The sequence below is a fragment of the Candoia aspera genome, chromosome 6 (genome assembly GCF_035149785.1).
Source record: "Candoia aspera isolate rCanAsp1 chromosome 6, rCanAsp1.hap2, whole genome shotgun sequence".
In the NCBI taxonomy this organism is placed as follows: Eukaryota; Metazoa; Chordata; class Lepidosauria; order Squamata; family Boidae; genus Candoia; species Candoia aspera.
Genome location: NC_086158.1, coordinates 61190299 through 61210978, shown reverse-complemented (window position 1 = coordinate 61210978; position 20680 = coordinate 61190299). Strand labels below are relative to the sequence as shown.

Here is a 20680-nt window from a genome sequence, read left to right as displayed (position 1 = left end):
GATCTTGGTTTTAGTTCATTTATGAGGAAAGTAAATGTGTTTTAATACTAATTATTTTAAAGTATATGCATATTCCTCATAAATGAACTAAAACCAAGAGAGAACCAAGGTTTTACCTTTCTGAATGTGTGATAGAAAATGTACATTTTTAACAGGATTAGTTTATTTTAATCTACTTGATCCATGCTCTTTATTCCCAATATTCACATTTTTATCATTTCTGTTGCAGTATGTATTTATTCTAGACTTGTTATGGCTGTAGTATAATTTATAGTGTATTGCAGGTATTTTAATCAAAGAGTACCTTCTAAACAAGTTTAGAATTTAAGTTGGTAGTGACAAGATCATGATGAAGGTTTTCTTTTTTTAATATTACTTTTAAATCTCTCGAACAAAGAACTCTTTTCTGGAGAGTCAAGCCATCCAGGGTATATATGTGCTGCATTAGTAATCTCCCCACCCTGGGTGTATTTTATGATTTCCCATCCATTCAACTCTGCTGCTGGATAGATATTTTTTCCCGGTCAAGATAATAAGCAATGCCAATGCATTACAAGATTACAGCAGCAAGAGAGCCACTAACCTGTGTTTTAATATTGTTCTAATAGATGAACCATATCAGCAAGGCAAATGATGTAATTGTTCCTAATGGAAAACAGCTCCCGTTTGGAACAGCAATGTTTATGTGAGCAGGAATCATCGTTAGCTCAGCTCATAGGACTGTTAACGTGCAAACATTTCAGATCAGGATGGGAAGTCGTCAGGACTTAATGCCTCCCATATCACCACCCCGGGATATGAATTGGCTTCATATTATCCACTGCAGGAGGACTGCCTTTCTTCATTCTTCGGGATTGTTGTCAGAAGTTTTCGTATTCAGATGAATGTGCTCGGGGTTCAGATGTGTAAAGAACAGAGCTGCATGTCCATTCTGCCTCCTACTTTCCCCAAATGTTAAACAGCCTGCTAGGACCACAGAACTGGAGCAGAGTTTAACACAGCGGAGGACCTGTGCACCGAAAAGGAATATTATCTTAGATAGCTTTAATGAGCACGTCAGAGAAACACAGGTTACTGATCTTACACACTCAGCCCTCCCAAGCATAAAGAATTACATGCTTAGACATAGTAGGTTCAAGAGTAAAGTAAACAGAGTCTTACTGACTTTATTCTTGGTTGTTACATCCATCTTCAGTGGAAAATGAAGTTCCTTGTATCTTCTGTTCTTTCTAAACTTAATTCACCCTAAACTTTCAGGCCTATAGCTGCCAAGAGCTGTGTGGAAGAAAAGTGGGAATTTCAGACCCACCACATGGTGCCCAGAGATATGGAGCAGCACACAGCCATGTACTTAGCTTCTGGTAGAAGGAGGAAGAGAGAGAGGAAGTGGAAGTGGCAACAAATAGCTTCCTCAATAGCACAGAGAGTTTGCAGCCTTGAGCAACCATCCATATGCATGCTGGATTTACCAGGACTTCCAACACTTTTAAGTTGTCTTCCTTTATCCCATTTCTTTTTTCGCATCTATTTTAAATGTTAGCTTGTATTACTTAGCTTTTTTAAATATATGGTTTAGTGCAAATTGTTTGAACAATATCCACAAATTCTGCTTTGCTCTTTTTATTTCAATTCTATTTAAATTCATGAAGAAATAAAATCATATTAATATCAGCAGTGCAATCTGAAGAGAGAATGGGTGAAGTTCAGAAAGACAAAGAGCCAAGTGTAGGAAGGGCACCCAATTCTAGCTTAAGTTCTCCATGCCTTAGGCTGAATGTATAAACAAGGCTTTTCCTATTCATGCTTGCCCAATGTGGAATGGCATATTATTACTGTTTTCTGAAAAATTGTCTGATCATGTTTTCCACCTATGAGGGACATCTGCAAGGGAGGATCAACATCAAAATGGTGGGTGTGACTGGGCAATCAAAGCCACGCCCATTTTACATATCTACGAAGTATGTGACATACATTAAAGAATGTATTCATTACCTAGCCACACCCACCATTTTGATGTCTCCCTGTGAATGGCCATGCAAGGAACTTGGGCGCTTTGCCTATAAATAGAGATTATTCTGAATAATAGCTGAATTTTGTATTTTCAAAGACTGAGGATCAGCTGTCATTTGTTACTTCATCCCAACCTTCTGAGGAAAAGCCTATAGCCCAACTTGAAACTATTGTTAGCCCCAGTCCATATTTTATGTTAAGACTGAGACTAAATGCAGCCTCTCTGGTTCTAACCCTAGCTACTTCTTCCCCAATCTTTTTCTTTCTTTGCTCTTAAGAATATTTAAATTCTTCTGAGAATTGTCCTTATTACATTTTGAAACAAATGAGTCACACAATTTTGTTGATTTATGGTTCATAAGAATGGGTGGGAGGTGATAGCTGGTATGAGTGAGTGATTGTGAAACATGTTTTCCGGACTTGTTGATGCCTTGCTTATGGTGATCAGTACTCATGGAAGGGAGGAATAGTGAAGGCTGAGTGTGGGTGTAGGAGCAGAGGCTGGGATTACACACTAGGAATAGGATGGTGGGAATCCTCATCAGAATGGGGTTCTCTGTCTGTGGGTCAGGTCCACGTCCCTCTTGGCCCCTTTAGGCAGCAGGGTAAGGTGTATTTGTGACTGCATTTGCGAGGTGATAGATGATTCTTTGAGGGAGGTAAATACTTTCTTGAAAGAGGTGGTAGTGCATCCTGTCCTGAAAAAGCCATCTCTTGATCCTGTTTTTGAACGTCCCACTTTGTCTTTTAGGGAGGATTCAGTCAGTGTTCAGGCATGGCCACAGGACAGTAACATCACTGTAGTAGATGATGGTCTTGGGGCTTGAATTGGGGCAGGGGGCATGCTTCTCCTGGTTGTCTAGGACCTCTCAATAGCTTTAAAGACCATTGACCATGGTATTCTTCTGGACTGCTGGCAAGGTTTGGGAGCTGGAGACACTATAGTACGCTGTAGTTGGCTGAGGTGGAGATTTTGTGGATGTCTGGAGACTATTAAAATCTGGATGGGTAGAAACAAAGTGAGAATAAACCCTAGGAAGATGGACTTACTGTACATTTGTAAGTATCAGGTTCATCTGTTTATACTTTCTCTGGTGGTAGCTCTTGATGGGGTCATGTTCCCACAGGAGGAATTGGATTGCAGTTTGGGGGCTCTCCTGCTTGAACAGCAGATGGAGGCAAGGGTCAGGAAGATCTTTGCAGAACTTCAGCTGGTGGGCCTGTTGAGACCTAACTGGACTGGAATGCCCCAATTTCAGTGACTCACTCACAGATCTCCTTAGATTACCATAATGCACCCTAAGTAGGGCTGCCTTTGAGAATGATTCAGACGCTATAGCTGGAACAAACTGCAGTAGCTAGACCATGTGTTGGGAAGGCCCATAGTGTGTATCAATGTTGTAGTTGTTGCACTGTTTGCCAGTAGGCTTCAGGGCCTAATTCAAAGTGTTGGTTATTACCTATAAACCGACTTTCTCAGAAATACCCCCTACATTCTAGAACATGCTCCCAGGAGGTGTGACTAGCATCTCCCCACTTCTCATTCAGAAAGGCCCTCTCAGTGGGCTTTGGGTCCCCAGAATTTAATATTAATGTAATATTAAATCTTGCCTTACCCAATGCCACTCATGGGCCAGCAGGCCCTTCACCCGCAAAAGTTGCTACACGTTTTTTTAAGCTGTTTAAAAAAACATGGTTTTTCTATTAATTCACAAATGCAAACAATTAGCCTTTATTCGTTGCCTAAGATGAAGTGGAAGTATAAACACAATCTCAATAATACATTCACTATTTATATTTAGCTAAAAGCATTTCAACACAATCTAGAAATACAATAAATCATCAACATCTGGTAAAATAAAATCTTAATTGTCTCTTTTTTTTTTACAGTGCATATTATGTATCAGTGAAATGTTGCATTGATTTATGTGATGTTTGCATCCTATTTCTGTTTGATAATAATATATCTGAACAAAATTCCTTCTGGCTTTTCATAATAAAAATCTGATTTCTTTTATACAGGTACTCCTGAGCTTTTGAACATACTTTCCACATGAATTCCCTGCTGCCCCAATGCCTTTCTTGTGAAGTTTTTTTAATGTTGTGTACATCTATCCCAAAGTTGTTGTTGTTGTTGTTCCCTAAGCAGAATAGAAATGAACAGATAGTCACTAATGTTGGGACCGGTCCTACCACAGGATAGAGTGAATCAGGCACAGAGGCAACAATTACTGAAGGGGCAGCACCGTGGCAATGTCTCCTGAGCCCGCCCAACCCCGGCTGTTCCTCCCTATTTGAGAAAGATAGCACTATCAATGCCAAGCAGTCTGTTATGTAATACTCCTATGCTGCCATCAGATGCAGGAGAGCATTCAGAACACTTCCGTTGGTTCTATTGGTAGCCCATGTAGTTTTTGAACATACAATGGAAAAGAATCTTTTTGATGCTTCCACTTTTGGCTACCTTTATGTAAACATTACTGTATGCCCTTTGTGCATTCATTTTTTTGTGTGCCAATATTTTAGCAATCTGGAGAGAGAAAAGAGAACTTTTGCTTTCCAAATGTTATTTCTGTTCCTTTCTCTTACCTCACTTTGCTGCATGCAGTGTCATAGAAAGGAAAACTTAGAAAAAACTTCTCCAGCATGTCTTCGATGACCTTTCTGGTTGCTATTGCCACTTTTAAAAAGGATTCAGAATAGTTTGTCTTCCCAAAACATGAAATTGAGGCCCCTTCCATAGGGCCACTAGCTTTGCCCCCCAAATAGTCAGAAGCAGGTGCAAGCTATGGGGCAGCATTCACTGAGTGCCCTTTCCTTTCTCCCATAAGCCAGCCAGAGCATGGAAAGAGAACAGATTATAGCACTGCCCAACACCTAAATATTTGGGTGTTATATTGGACAGAACGCTTTCTTTTAAGCAACACTGCTTAAATACCAAGGCTAAATATGTGCTAGGAATAACATCATTCGACAATTGACAAACTATGCATGGGGAACCCAGCCAGCTATACTACGAGTATCAGCTCTGGCCCTGAGTGTCTCTACTACCGAATATACAGCACCCATATGGAACACATAGGCACATGTGAAGCAAGTAGATATTGCTGTGAATGAGGCAATGCACATAGTGACGGGATGCCTCAAACCTACGCCTGTTAATAAATTATATCCCCTTGTAGGCATTGCCCCACCTAAGATTAGAAGGGAGGTAGAAGCAGATGCTGAAAGAACCAAGCAAGAAACTGATTCTTGTCACCCTTTAAATGGATATGCTCCTCCAATTCGTTGACTTCAAGCTAGAAAAAGCTTTATGGCAAGAACTAAAACCCAAGAGGGGCCCAAAGAACAGAATCGAATAAGTAAATGGAGGAATGAGCTCACCGACTTAAGAATTCTACCGAAGGAAGAAATGGCTGCAGGAAGCACTCTCCCATATACAGTTTGGAGGACAATGAATAGGATGAGGGTGGGGGTACCAAAGTGTAAGATGAATCTATTTAAGTGGGGGTTGCTGGCTGACAGCAATATATTATGTGAATGTGGAGAAATCCAAGATCCGGCGCATCTGATGGTGTGCCGATTATTGCGGGGCCTTGTACTGTCAATGACCTACAGCAAGCTAATGACAAAGCTGTGGCGGTAGCTACATTTTGGCAGAGCAAAGTTTGATCTGGACACAAAATAAATAAATAAGCCAGCCAGTAGTCTCACCAACTATGGGGAGCACTAAAAAAAAAAAGATAGTGTTTTTTTGCAGCAAGGAAAATAGATACCCTTCACAAAACCAGCCTCTGTGTGGGAGTACACAAAGCCACCTTCAACATGGCTGGAAAGCAGTGGGGGAACTGACAAGGTACCTTTGCCCTTTACTTTAGAAAAGGAGAGGAAACCTCAGGGAGCGTCAAGATGAGTTGGGAGCCACTGGGGAACTGATAGCCCCATCATTCTAGAGGAAAAGCAACAAAATGATCTGCAGTGGTATGTGATAATGACCTTGGGGGACAGGAGGAAGAGCCGCAGCCTAGGCATGGTCTGATAAATGAAATCTGAGCTTGAAGGAATGGAGTGGGGAGTGGAGAAAGCATCTCAGAAGGGACCCCCCCCCCTAGTTTTTGGAAGAGTAAAAGTAAAGGAGGGGAGGGGTACTTTCAGACTTGCAAGATTCTGTTGATGTAACCTTACAATAAAGGTAGAATTAGTATTCAGGATTGTGCTTCTTGCCTGGGCTACTTGAAGGGCTATCATGATCTTTGTTGTGTTACCTCTCAAACAGCAGTGTAGCCCACCAACTTCTGGAGTTAATTGACCCAGCTTGCAAAGACCACTAGAAGTCCATAGCATTGTGGGAATATACAAGTTCCATGCCAAACTTGCATGTCCTGTATACATGTACTCAGAAGCAAATTCTACTGAGCTTCATAGGATTTCACTGAGAAAACAATACAGGATTGTGGCTTACAACCAGAACTATTTGCATAAGAATTTTGTTTCCTCTTGCATATATGTCTTTGTATAGGCCACTAGAAAACTGTAGAACTAATATGGGAGAGTAAATAGCTCAGAATCCTGCTAGGGGCACAAGGACTGATTAGTTTGCTTTATGTAAATATTTATAGAATTGCTATTGATTATGTACCATCAAGTCATTCTTGACTCTTAGTGACCACACAGATTTTCTCCATGACAGTTTGTCCCTAATCCAGTCTTTCAGGTCTTCCAATGGGGCAGGACACTTATTGCCACTGCTAATAAGTCCATCCAGCTTATCATCCTCTTGTTCTCTTTCTTTTCACTTTTTCCAGCATTAAAGCCTTCTCTAGAGAGCTAGATCTTTGCCAAATGTGCCCAAAGTAGGATAAATTGAACCTGATCATTTGTGCCTCGCATGAGAACTCTGGGTTGATTTGTTCAATGATCCATTTTTTTTTGGCTATCCACGGTATTCTCAGGAGTCTTCTCCAACACCAGAGTTCAAAGGCATCAATACTCTTCCTTACCCTGCTTCTTCAAACTCCAAGTTCACTTCCATAGAGTTGTCACAGAGAATACCATGTTTTGCATAATTCTGGTCTTTGTAGGTAATTTATAGAATAAAAATAATTTATCCTGGTATAACCCAAAGATGACAAAAAGCAAGTCTGATTTCAACTTTTTTTCAGTTTCTATGACAGTCTGGTCCAGTGTTTCTCACTGGAGATGTGTGGACTTTAACTCCCAGAATTCCCCAGCCAGCAAAGGGAAGATTGAGAACGATTGGACTAGTCCCTTCCCTGATCAGTTGTGTATTACTGGCATATAGAATATTGTCTAATATTTGGCTGTTAAAGTTCCAGTCTTACCGATGGCAGACTGACAGGGGAATCAGAAAACATTCTCCAGGCTGAGTACCTCTTGGAAACATCCGTTGGTATCACTGGGGAACTTCTTAAACCGGCCAAAAATGGAAGCCTAATCATCGAAATTATTCCGTGCTATTCCAAATAGGTTGGAATATTGACTTTTAACGTTCCACCCCACCACAGTTTAGGCAATAAAAATCGGGAAAACTTTTTGTGTGTGCCAGCGTGCGTAAAAAAAAAAAAATCGAAGGTATTTTTCCTCTCCCACAGCCGTTTCTGTGGCGCCGCTTGGAGGCGTTTTCCCCACTGAGCGCGTCTTTCTTCAAAGTTGCGGGGAAAAGCGAGCGCGAAGCCGAGTTCTCTTGAACGTAGATGAAGCGCGAGGGGAATTGCTGAGCCGCTTGTGATTGGCAGAGGAGCTGTCCAGGAAATGGCTCAGGTTTCAACTTCGGGGGCGTGACCACGCGAAGGAGGGGGAGGAGAGGGAGAAAAGGGGGTTGTAGAGTTGATAAAGCTTTAGAGTTTGGTGGCGAGAGGATTCTGAATGGAACCCGACGGATCGAGACTCGAAACATCTCTATGATGCCCTGCTTCTGAAAGAGAAAACTTTGGGATCGGCTCTATTCTTCTTCATCTGGATCCTTAGTGCAACGCGGAGACAAAAAAAAAAGTTTTTTTGATACTCTGGTTTTCGTCTCTCTCTTGTTACTGTTTTAAATTTAATTTTTTCTTTCTTTTTTACTTTTTGTCTTTGTCTTTTTTTTTTTTTAACTGAACACTCCTACTCCCCTCCGCCGTCTGCCCCACAGAGCCTTGGGGTGGGGGAGAGAGGGGAGAGGTTGAGGAGCGGGGATGGAGGTGGCGACCGCCGATTGCCCCCGCCCGGGTTTGGGACTTCGGACCGTCGTCTCTGAGAGCCCGAACATGGAATAAAGTCGGAGACGATTGTGTTTTTGCAAAGGTTGTTTCTGTCTCCCGCGCCTCCTCCTGAGAGCCTGTCTTCGTCGCTACGTCCATTCAGTACACACGCCTGTACAAGGGAATAGCAGATCGTTTACTCGGAGCCTTTTCATATAAGGTAATTGGACCAGGCTTGGCTTGTAGATGAGAGGCGCAAAGCGGCCGGGGGAGGGGAGGCGGAGAAGAGGGGGGCGACTGGGGAAGACGGCGTAATCCCCCGCTTTCAAGGATCGGCAAGAACAGGATTCCACGAGCCCTTTCTGGCTAAAGTCCCCCCACCCGCCTCCCAACAATCACTTTGTGCTTAGGGAGCGGGGGTAGCAACGTGTGTTGCTGGTCAAAATTTGCTAGACAACACGTATCTCTGCTTTTTCTTCTCGGAGGCGCGAGGAGGGGGCATCCCGTATTCTCTCCGGAGCGGTGTGGTTCCGAAGTTTGGCAGTTTTGTCATGTTTTATTTTTTGAAGTAGCCGCTCAGTCGGCTTGGGTGAAATTGGTTAAACCAGGTGCAGCCCTACCAAGGGGCCTTCGGTGGGTTGAGCTGGCGCCCCCAGTTTTGGTCAGTCTGACGTGACGGAGTCAGGCGCTGCCTCTTTGGAGGAGCCGCCTTCGATTTCTGACAGGTTCCTAACTTCCTCCCTCCCCCTCCCCAGCCTAGCAAACCTATTTTAATCCCCTCCTAAACGGCGCTTGTCATAAGAGAGATTTCACGATTATGTGATTTACGTTGAAGAGTTGCCGACGAAGCTAAAGAAAGTGCCCGCCGATCTTTCGCTCTAGCGCCCGGAGTTCGACGGGAATCAATGCGGCGGGGAATGTACGTCTAGGTGCGTGTTCTTCGCGGCCACCCGGGGTCCTATAGTGGATCGAACTGGAATCTCTCCATCTCCCTCTCTGGCTTTTTAGGATGGAGACAAAAGTTCTCAGTCACGTCTTTCTGCCTTTGCCTCAGTAGCTCTTGAATTTGAAAAGCCACATTATATGAATTCCTAATCTTCATAGTGTTAGAGGTATGTTTAATTTAAACTGCCTAGAGTCCCTCCTTGTGGGGGGAGATGGGCGGTGTTAAAAAATTGATAGATAGATTAGATAGATAGATAGATAGATAGATAGATAGATAGATAATTTCCGTCTCCCAAGTATATCCCAAAACCTGTTGTAATACCTCCTGTGTTTAAACTGTGGCTTAATTGAACTCCTTAAACTCTTTCCATCATTGAGGTTTAACAGGGAACATTTGAAGTACAAGTAAACATTTTAGCCTATGCCAAGTTCTTCCCTGCCCCCAGTTTTTGAGTGGCATCAAGGGAGAGGATCTTGGGTTCTCCCTGGAAGAATTTTACACTGAGGTTTGAGCTCCAGCGCCGTGTTTTTAAAAATGCTGAACACCCATTGTGATCCCTCCCATAACGTTCCAGATAATGAAATATGCACAGCATGTTCTAGTAAAAAATAATAATACTTTGCCAATTATTATGGTTGAAACAGGATCTGAATTGTAGAGCTCCAATTTGCTTGGCATAATATTAAAGGACTTTGATTTGAAGAGAAGGGATTTCAGATGAAGAAGTGGCTGTAGCTTATGCAGTTGCAGGAACATCATGTTACATGAGCTCTGCATATGTCATACCTGCTTGTTTGTAAATTCTTTCACCTATTGTGCCAAACAAAGACCTAGCTAGGAAAAATGGTAACACATGGAATCCTATAGTGAATTCTGCAAACAGTATGTGTGTAAAGAGCAAAGGTTTACATGGAACTTAGTAGAAATGTGATGTAGTAGTAATGCAAACCAAAAGTTCAAGAATTTCTTCTTGTGGATCTTTACTATTTCAGGGCTCCCCCTTTTCTTCCCCTTGGTTAGTGATTCAGAATTTAAGGACCTAGGGAGGGAGGGAGATCATTTCTCACACCCAATTGCTGATATTTTAATATATAAAAATGCCCTTTCAAATAATGGCCCATTATTTGGTAGGTATGAACCACCATTTCAAACCTCATTGTCTTCCTTGTACAAATCCCTGTAAATCTTCTACTTGCCTTTACTCATTTTCATCTGAAAAGCCTGTTTGGTTTGAATAGGCTGCAATAAGCAGCCTCAGTACTCTTTTGGAATGTCAATTAAAATGCAGATTTCTCTCTCTGATCCATAGAAGTCTTGGGAGACACACAAGCTAGTCCTGCGGGTGGAGGTGGGAAAGTGACTGAAAGGAATATGGACAATGCAAAACTACTGAGGCTGATGGGCTGTTATCCCAAATAACCTTCCAGAATTAATGTTTAATAGTTGATCACTTCGAAGATTATAGGACAGAAAGGGAGAGGGGCCCTGCTCTCCCTTGGCAATCAGTTCCAATGTGCCATCACTTAATTGCTACCCAGCTAATTGGTTCTGGGGCATTTATACATCAATACACATATTTTACTCTACACTTAATGCCCAAGGAGGAAAGACAGGCTGGCATATTGATTTAGACAACATACTGACTACAAATTAAAACCACCCTGGGGACTGATAAACATCACACACATAACAATGGGACGAGATTAAAATGAATACTTTGGCTTGAATTTAATTACTGCCAATCTAGAACAAGTACTACTTGTTTGCTTGTGTTTTTTTAGAAAAAGAAAAAAAAATGCAGAGCTACTGCTTGAAGACATTTGGTATGGCTTCCAACCCCAGGCTGTTTTTCCCCCCAGTGCTTGTCATTTTGGCAAAGACTTTTGGGCAGGTACGTGAGGAGGTGAAAATTGACTTGATGAGTGGGGTGGCAAGGTGAGCCATCAATCATGGGAGGCTGACAACTCCGCCCCAGTATAAGGCAGAGAGGAGAGACAGAGTTCCCTTTCAAGGGGAAGAATAAACACCATGTGAGACTTTTGCTGAGCCTGAGACTCTGAAAGGGATTACGCTATTGTAGTCAGGAAGCCAGAATTGTGAGGGCCAAAAGAGCATGCTGAGGCTGTGTTCCAAACATTGAGATGGAAGTCCATAATTACGCAGGATAGGCAATCTCACTATAAGATCATTTAGCAGCAGGTCCAGCAAGTGAATTGGAGAAGGAGTTTGATTTTGTTTGTTCACCTGCGCCTTCTTCAAGATAGGCCCATCTGCTTTGGGAAGATGAGGATGGGGTTCCATAAATTGTGGGGCGGGGGATGGTACTAATGTGTGTTGGGAAAAGAATGATGTAGTTAAAATCTGATTTTGGTGTGAATTTAAGGAGGTATAATTGCTTCCAGTGCCTGGTAGGCGAAGAGAGGCTTTTGTTGTCAAGAGAAAAAGGAAAATTGAAATTAGGCTTACCAGCACTTGTCCCCACTTGAGTTGAGATCAGGTCTATTAAGGGATGTTTGTAGAATCACTGAATCCAGAGTCGGAAAGGGATGTTTAGACCAGAATTCTGGGAGTTGAAGTCCACCCAGCTTAAAGTTGCCAAGGTTGAGAAACGCTAGTTTAGACCATCAAGTCTCACCCCCTGCTCTGGACGGGAATCCAAATCAAAGCATCCCTGACGGATGGCCCTCTAACCTTTGTTTCAACAAACTGATAGGGAGTTTTTTTCTAGCATGCAAACAGAATCTGCCTACCTGTAATTTAAATCCATTATTCTGTGTCCTGCACTGGGGGGTGGGGGGTTGTTAGAGCAAAGGTGTTGACTTTCTTCTATATTTCCAGGAACTTGAAGAATGCTATTGTATTTATATTTATTTCTTCACTTTATGCTAGGCTCCACCTTTCTGTTTTGACAAGTACTTAAGGCAGGTACCCTATACAACCCCCTCTTCCTGTTCTCAAAGCTAAACATCCCCAATTCCTTCAGACTTTCTCTTCATAGGGTATAGGTTCCTTGACTATTGCCTTGTTTATTCCTCATTGCATTCCCTGAACTTGTTCCAGTTCATCTTAGGCCTTCTTAAAGTGTGGTGCTGAGAACTGGATAAAGTACTTAAGGTAAGGTCTGACCTATGAAGAATAAACTCACCCATCTCTCACATTCTACAGAACAGAAAATATAATCTAGAACCCTCAGTTTTGCAGTGGCCCACACTACTGATTTCCACTGAGATCAATACTTTGTTTCCTCTTAGCAAGGCCATGCTAAAGACTGGAGGTGCTAGAAGGGTTTAGAAGGAGAGTTTTATGCAGAACATCATTCGGCATGTCAGTTTTTGGCTGTAACCGATATACAACTACAGAGGTTAAATTGCTTCCCCTTATACTTCCCTTGTCTTTTTCTGGTACAGTATATATTTCATGAGTTTCTTTAGTATGCCTTGAGAGGTTGATTAAGTCTCAGTTCCAACAATAAGTACTGAATTTAAGAAGAGTTCATATTAAAAAAAAAAAAAGGCTCTGTCTTGTTTCTGTTTACCCAAGCATGTTATTGGAAAAGATGCTAAGTACAAAAAAAATGGAATGCTGATACTGCTTCTCAATCATGAAATTCCACTTACAGCATTTAGGTTTAAAGTACTACATCAGACAATCAAAATGTATTTCTTCCTTTGAGAGTATAACACAGCTTTCCCCCAATCAGGTGCTCTCCAGATGATGCATCTCATCACCTCTAGCCAACTTATTGAATGGGAGTTATAGGAACCATCATTCAATACATCTGGAGGCATCTGGTGGAGGCACCAGGTTGGGGAAAATCTGGTGTGAAATGAAAGCTGTTAATGCAGTTTTGACAAATTTGTGACAGACCTCAAAAATATTTTGTCTCTCTTTCCTTTTCCCTTGTACGTTATTAACGAAAGCTGCAGGATAATCTAGTCCCTTTTGTGCACAGAATTATTTTACAATTGTGTCTCATTTGTAGTATTTAAAGTATTGAAATAGAAAAAGAGGCAAGACGAAATAGCATTTAGTGAATGAATGAATGAACCTGTAAACTAAAATTCCAAACATATACAAAATGGAATGGAGACAGCCTTGAATTGTAGATGTATTGAAAGAGGGTTGTGTAGAAGTGAGAGCAAAAACCAAAACAAGATTGGTTGAATCTTTTTTTCATAATTTTTGTTTGTTTCTGGAGATCTGTCTTGTACTGATGAACATAAACTCTGAATCTGCTGAGTTTTGAGTACTTTAAAAGAAAAATAACAGAAGTGTTTTGTTTTAATTATTGCTTTACAGATCTCATCTGAAACAACAAAACTTTCAGGATAATTACAAAAGTTGTATATTCGTTGCTGTGTTATATCCAAACATTGTTATTTTTCCATACTAGTTACAGATTCAGGTGACTGTGGAGAGAACAAAGGAAACCAATAAACTTTAATCTTCCTGGTAGCATTATATATTTATGGGATGCTGTGGCTGATAATTGTACCTATAAAACATAACATGTTAGTTGCAATATAACTGTGAGGAAGATTATCCTGAGAGTGCTATGCCCAAGTAATTTAATGGCTAAGCAAAGTTTTGAAGCATTGCTTCAGTCTGATTTCCTATTCCCTCAGCCCTTTATATGGATCACCTCAAATACTTTTTATGACTGTCTTGTAACTTAGGCCAATATTTTGGTCTCCATTTTACAGGCTGGGGCTGAGGTTGAAAGAAGTATCTAAAATCAAACACTGAGTTCAAGGATGAAGGGCTACAAGTGAAATTAAATTGAGAATAAAGGGATTGATTTTACCAGCTTTTCTGCCATCTGGTCTTTCTTTATTCTGCTGGCATGGTGCAGGACAATCCCTCTATACTTTTCCATTCAGCCTGACTTGCCATGCTTAAATGGAAATATAAAACTGCTAGTCAGGGACTTCATCCCTTGTATGGTCTGGGCAGCATCTACCTTGTTGTACAAGAATAGTTATAGACGTCATTGAGGCTAATCCTGAGATCCTGATTTCAGGACTACTCCTTGTATATACAAATGGACATTCCTGCCCACAAATCATGTACTCAAGAAATATTCTGTCATGTAATAACTTGCTCCAGAGCAGAATGCTCAGATAATGTTGCAGCCATAATTGCCTGAGAGGACACTTCATTATACGCTTCCAACCAAGTAAGGCCACCCGTCCCTGAATTGAGCATGGAGTTGCTCTATCTTTTATCTTGCAGTGTCTGAAGGCATGCACCTTGATAGAGAGAGTCTGCTCTAATTGATTCTTGGCCTCCAGCCATGCAAATTCACAGAAGGGCTGCACAGTGCAAAAATAGAATGCAGTAATTTTGCAAAATGACACATGATAGGCCTGTTCATGTCTACAATTACATTATTTGCTTAAAACAAACTAATTTTTTAAAAAAAACAAACTTTAAGCAACAACCAGATATTTAAAAATGGCTGTGCTTAAAAAACTAGTAGAATCAAGTCTCCTTCAAGTTGAGCTTGACTTCTGATAATTTAATGGAATATATACATACACACACACACACACACATACATATACATACACATGCCTTTGGGTCAGTCTTGACTCCTGGCAACTACCTGGATAAGCTCCTGCAGTTTCCTTGGCAAGTTTTCAGAAGTGGTTTGCCATTGCCTCTTTCCTAGGACTGAGAGAGAGTGACTGGCCCAAGATCACCCAGCTGAGGTGACTTGAACTCACCTGTGGGTGGGACTAGAACTCACAGTCTCCTGGTTTCTAGCCTGATGCCTTAACCACTACACCAAATTGGCTCTCAAATTATTATTATTATTATTATTATTATTATTATTATTATTATTATTATTATTATTCCTTCAAGTCAGTGTTGATTCCTGGTGACTACCTGGACAAGTCCCTGCAGTTTTCTTGACAAGGTTTTTTAGAAGTGGTTTGCCATTGCCTCCTTCCTAGGGCTGAGATAGAGTGACTGGCCCAAGGTCACCCAGCTGACTTTGTGCCTAAGGCAGGAATTCAGGTCTCCTGGTTTCTAGCCTGATGCCTTAACCACTACACCAAATTGGCTCTCAAATTATTATTATTATTATTATTATTATTAATCCTTCAAGTCAGTGTTGATTCCTGGTGACTACCTGGACAAGTCCCTGCAGTTTTCTTGACAAGGTTTTTTAGAAGTGGTTTGCCATTGCCTCCTTCCTAGGGCTGAGATAGAGTGACTGGCCCAAGGTCACCCAGCTGGCTTTGTGCCTAAGGCAGGAATTCAGGTCTTCTGGTCTCTAGCCTGGTGCCTTAACCACTACACCAGACTGGCTTTTTCATGGGTATATATATAGAGTTTTCTTAGCAAAATACATAATTGCTTGCCACTGTCTTCTTCATCTACCCAATCTAGCCTATAGGCCTAGTATTTGTTATTGATCTCCCAGTGTGACGTTAAACAAGTCTAACTGTGGTTTGCCTTTTTAGATCAATAAGGTCAACTAAGTGTTGCCATCTGATTGGTTATCTAAGAATGTGCAGAACCTTTAAAATGTCACGGAGCCACACATGCCAGCTTTCTTCCCCAGAGACCATCTTCTAGTCTAGTAATCACTGCCAGTGCTTTATATTATTTATTTATGTTTAGCTATTTACAGCCATGTTAGTATCTCCCAATCAAAAGATTCTGGCTGTGTGGAGTAAAACATTAACCAAGGATGCATCCCACAGTATCAGTACATCATTCACTCACTATTCAAATGTAAGATTGCTAAAAATGGTGCACAATAATCCCAATGAGATGTTGAATACTTTTCAGTGCCTTCCTAAACACCGTGGGTGAACACATTTTCCTTCCTTATTACCAGGTCTAGCATACTTCCAGGATATTCAGAGAAGACGGTTACAAACGTTTCCATTAAAAGACCTGAGAAAACTGAATAAACTGATAAGAATTTAGAAATGTGAAGTGCATGAAGTGAATGTGGCTATAATATATTTGTGTCTCACTAATTTAGTAATTTGACACCACTGAAAATAAAGATCCTTGGTTCCAAGGAAACTTGCATATAGGATATAGGATTGCTTTGTTCCTATAGAACAAATATTTTCACATACATTCAATTTCCAGTTGAAAATTGGAAGTGCTAAGTACTATTTATGATGTTTACATTGTTTCAGTCTGGAGGAAGATTACCCATATTTCCACTTTACAGAAACAGAGAGCATAAAAGTAACTTTAGTAGATTACAGGTCTTCCAAAACTGTATCACTTTAGGCTGAAGATGGTTAACAGTGTTCAGTTTGTTTAAACCAACATCCATAATTTTCCTATAGATAGAAAGCTAGCACATCAGAAAAAAGGCCAGGCTAAACTTTTTTTCAATGACATGTTTGCTTTCTGTGTGTAGGACAGTTCCCCCCCCCTCAATGTTTGTGGAATTTAATATTTCAATAAAATGTTAAAGTTCAGTACTGTACTAGATGTTATTTTGGCAGCTTAAAATTTGCCCAGTGATTCATTATGGAAGGTAGAATTTAAATTCAAGTGCTTCAGGTTGGTACTTATATTGCCTTTATTAATATAAGATGGTATTCAACAATTGCAGCTATCTTTCTTCAGGCTAATACCAATTTCAAAATGAGGCAGAAATTTTATTATGTGTAATCTGCTGAAATTTCTGATGGACTGAGGCATTCCTTAAAGAAGAGAAGATTATCTCAGCCAATACCAAGTTAATCCTTCTTGGAGCTTCTGTATTTGTTTCTCTAGCTGGTTTGCTCTCACTACTTACAATTCCATCCCATTTCATGATTTTATCTGTGAGTTTTAACGGAAGTGGGAGCAGGACAGCATTTGCTTGGGCTGATGATGATTAAGGATACATATTTGGGGGTGTTTCAGAAGAATGTAATGTTATCATTTTGGTGACTACCTTAACTCATATTTTCCCCCTTTTTCTTCAGGACAATTTGTAGAAGCTGGGAATAAGAAGATACTTACCAAGGCTTAAGTGCTGCTTTCAGTCCATGTTTGTTTAGAAGAGCTCAGATGGGATTAAAGTCCACATGGAGTTATGGAAGACAACCACAGACTGGCACTGAGAAGATGTTCATTTGGGATTCATATTGCCTTATCTGCCTGGTGATGATCACCATGGCTGGATATTCATTGGCTCGGCCATCAGATAGTCTAGTTGGCGAAGACACCACTTCAGAACCTGGAGGTGAGTTCTACTTTCTGTTTTGTTCTGAACATAATCAGGCATAGGACATTCAGGTCCTACAGAAGCAACTATATGTCTCCAGCATCTTCAAAGATGTTCACCTATAGAGACCTCATCAAGTTTTCCATAAGTAAAATATTTTTGCTGAGATATACGTCATCATTGATATTGGTCAGCTTTGGGAAAAAGAACTTTGTCTACACACACACACACACACACACACATCTAAGTTTCAGCAGTATGGTTATAGATCCAGGATAGGAGATATAATACAGAAGAATAATTTCAAATAAAATTTGACTATAGATGCAACTCCTAGGACTAGTATCTGTGACAATTCTACATGTTGTCACTTTCAAACCTGCAGATACTATTCCTACTGTAAGAAAGCTTGGTAACTTTTTGGTTAAGGAGATTTGAAGGGTTAATTATTACTTTGATCTACATATACCATCATTCGCTTTCTCTAGCCTAAGTAAGTCGTCCTACTGATGCTTAATTTTAAGTTGTGTGATCAATCACGCTTATAAAGGCCATGGATTTTTTTTTGCTAAGGTATTCATTCTAAAACAAAGCATTTGTCATTTTTTTCAAAAAGCAAGAAGGATTTCTCAGCTGTTATACCGAATATGTGTGGACTCTATCCAGTATTTTACAATATGCTTAGCTTGGTATATTATTTTATAACAAAAATATTAAATTTTGCATATTAAAATGCTTTTTCTTGTTTGGAAGAGAGGGAAGTCCTGTTTATGTCTAGATTTTGGTTTCTTCTCTGAATTAATGTGTTTAGTTTAATGAAAAGGAACTCGTAACTCAAAAAGAGTATAAAGGCCATTTTACTACTGTTAATGCTGAATGTTACAGATGCTAAAGAGGAGTTTCTTCATGTAGGTATTATATCCGCACCATCTTCAAAATCCTTAAGGGTTTCTTTGTTGACTTACCCTTCTTTTAAGCCTTATTCTATTGGTTTAAGGCCCAGAAAATGCAGTGTGAGGAACTTTGTGGTCAGGAAACTATATACCTCAAGAAGAAGCCATTCAAAGATTCTCATGAAGAATGGTTTATAACTACTGAGGTTTTCATTTGAAAATTCTGTTGACTACTGTTACTTGTTTCCCTTGGACATAACATAGCTGCTATGTTGCACAGTCCCTGGTTGAAAACAAAATCAGATTGATGGGGCCACACTTGGCCCATGGAAAATGATCTTTCTGCTGGCTTTCCAGAAAGTTTCTCTTATTCCTTCAAAGCCCCAAAAAAAGCCTGTGGTGCACATGCCACAGAGTTGTGCTGAAATCTAAACAAAATCTCCATGCTTGTGCATGCCAAAAAAAATATGGATGTCTGACAATACTTGATATTGCTATAATATTTTGTACGAATGAAGATTTTTATGGCCATAATTATTCTGAGCTCACATTTTGACAATTGCTCTGTTTCCCTGAGTTTCCCAAACTGTGGTATTTATGGAATTTTAAGACGATGTTTTTGATTACAGTGTATTTACTGAATATACATATGTTTTTATTATGCTGCATATAATCAAGCCAATCCCCCTGCTCTCCTCCTACCTTCTGAGCCTCTAAGTAAGGGTATCAGTGCATTCTTAATATAGTTGTTATTATCTTGTAGTACAGTGAGCTATTAACTGACCTGTCAAATAATTTTGTCAGGGTCCTGTTTGTGAAATGTGTCCCCTTCCAGATGCTTTATTCAGGAGATGAGGCCTCTGCATATTACAACATGCCTTGGCTTTTTTTCCCTTTCCTTTCTGCTCAGTTTATTAGAATGCAAGTATGATTGGAGTTTTTCCTTCTCATATATAAAATTAGGCTTTCCAGAGATTTAGAATTAATTCTCAGAGTCATTTAAATACGTTTATTGAACTATACTTTTCTAGAAAAAAGTATTAATGTAGCATAGGAATTGTGTAGTTTCCCCCCAGATAAACCAATTAGAAAAAGGTGGTGGTTTCATTTTGGATATGCAATTAAAAGGAGTTTCCCATGTTTTATGTCATTTGCCTTCTGGTGGCTTACAAACATAAGAAGGTGCCATTAGATGAAACTCATTATTGTCTGCTTTGAGATTACAGCAGATCTCCACATTTTGAGATAGAACAATTTCCGATGGGAGGAGATGGGCGGGGATAAATTAGATAGACAGATAAATAAATAAATAAATTTCTCCAATGAAGGTTTGGACTTGGTACTTTTGTGTTCAAAGCCTGTGCTGTTCCACTCAGCCACAGCTTTTCCTCACTGGAATCCGGCAGGCTTCAGAGTCCTCATTCATTTCTTCACATTTACTGTACCTAGCATGTAATATAGCTGTATTTCCATATGAGTGTCAGCCTAGAGTGACACACAGAAGAAAGAAGAGTGGAACTCACATGGCATTAGTGTAGCAAAAAGTATGTAGGATTATTCTGATGTCCTTTGGAAAGGGACAAAATCTATGCCAAATACCTCTTTGAGAAGTTTTATTATTGGATTGAAGACAACAATATTCTAGCTGAAGAACAGGCTAGCTTTAGACCAGGAAGATCTACCATGGACTAAGTGATAATCCTACAACACGATCCAAAGGTTCTCTTTATGCAGCTTTTGTAGATCGCAAATCTGCATTTGACTCCATATTGAGAGAACTATTGTGGAAGAAGCTGCTATCTACCAACATAGATAAACAATTACTTTTACTAATATATTAACTTTATAGCAATACCAACTTGAGGGTAAGATGTGATCCCCAAGGGCAGCTAACCAACTCAATTGTAACAGCACAAGGAGTAAAGCAAGGCTGTATCCTTACTCCATTACTTTTTAATTTTTACATAAACTCAGTTACCCAACACCTCAATAAAGGTAATTTTCATCCACCAAAGTTAGCTGATAGACACCTTTCAGTTCTCCTGTATGTGGATGACATGGCTATTCTGTCATTATCTGTGGTAGGGATGCAAAGAGCCCTTAGGTCACACAAATTCTGACCTTTAAAATTCATAGTTGTATAACCCTAATATTGAGCAAGTCAGATGCTTTAATTACCTGGGAATTATTTTTTACTCCTCAGGATGCAGGGACCCACACCCACATATCGCAGGTTACCCAGAGGAGTGCCACAGATATACTGCCCTTTCATCTCTCTAAAGGTCACCATTATATTCCAGCTGCTCTAAAACTTTTTGAGGCAAAAGCTATGGCACAACTATTATATGGGATTCAAGTGGGGCCCTACATAATCTAACTGCAGTCAGGAGGGTACAGTCCAAGTTCTTAAGATCAATCATGCAAGTCCCTAGATTCGTGT

At 40.3% G+C, this 20680-nt stretch overlaps 1 protein-coding gene across 18 annotated transcripts in view; it reads left to right on the top strand.

Moving 5' to 3' along the window:
* Positions 1 to 20680, top strand: part of FGFR2 (fibroblast growth factor receptor 2) — a 151271-nt gene that overhangs the window by 28190 nt on the left and 102401 nt on the right. For 17 of the 18 annotated variants that reach the window (XM_063307268.1, XM_063307269.1, XM_063307270.1 and 14 more), the window contains exons 1-2: positions 7880 to 8430; positions 17106 to 17365. In XM_063307268.1, the coding sequence (XP_063163338.1) occupies positions 17191 to 17365 (175 nt within the window). In that variant the 5' untranslated portion in view covers positions 7880 to 8430; positions 17106 to 17190. Of the gene's footprint in view, positions 1 to 7879; positions 8431 to 17105; positions 17366 to 20680 lie in introns of those variants that run through there. The other variant, XM_063307255.1, reaches the window with a different exon arrangement.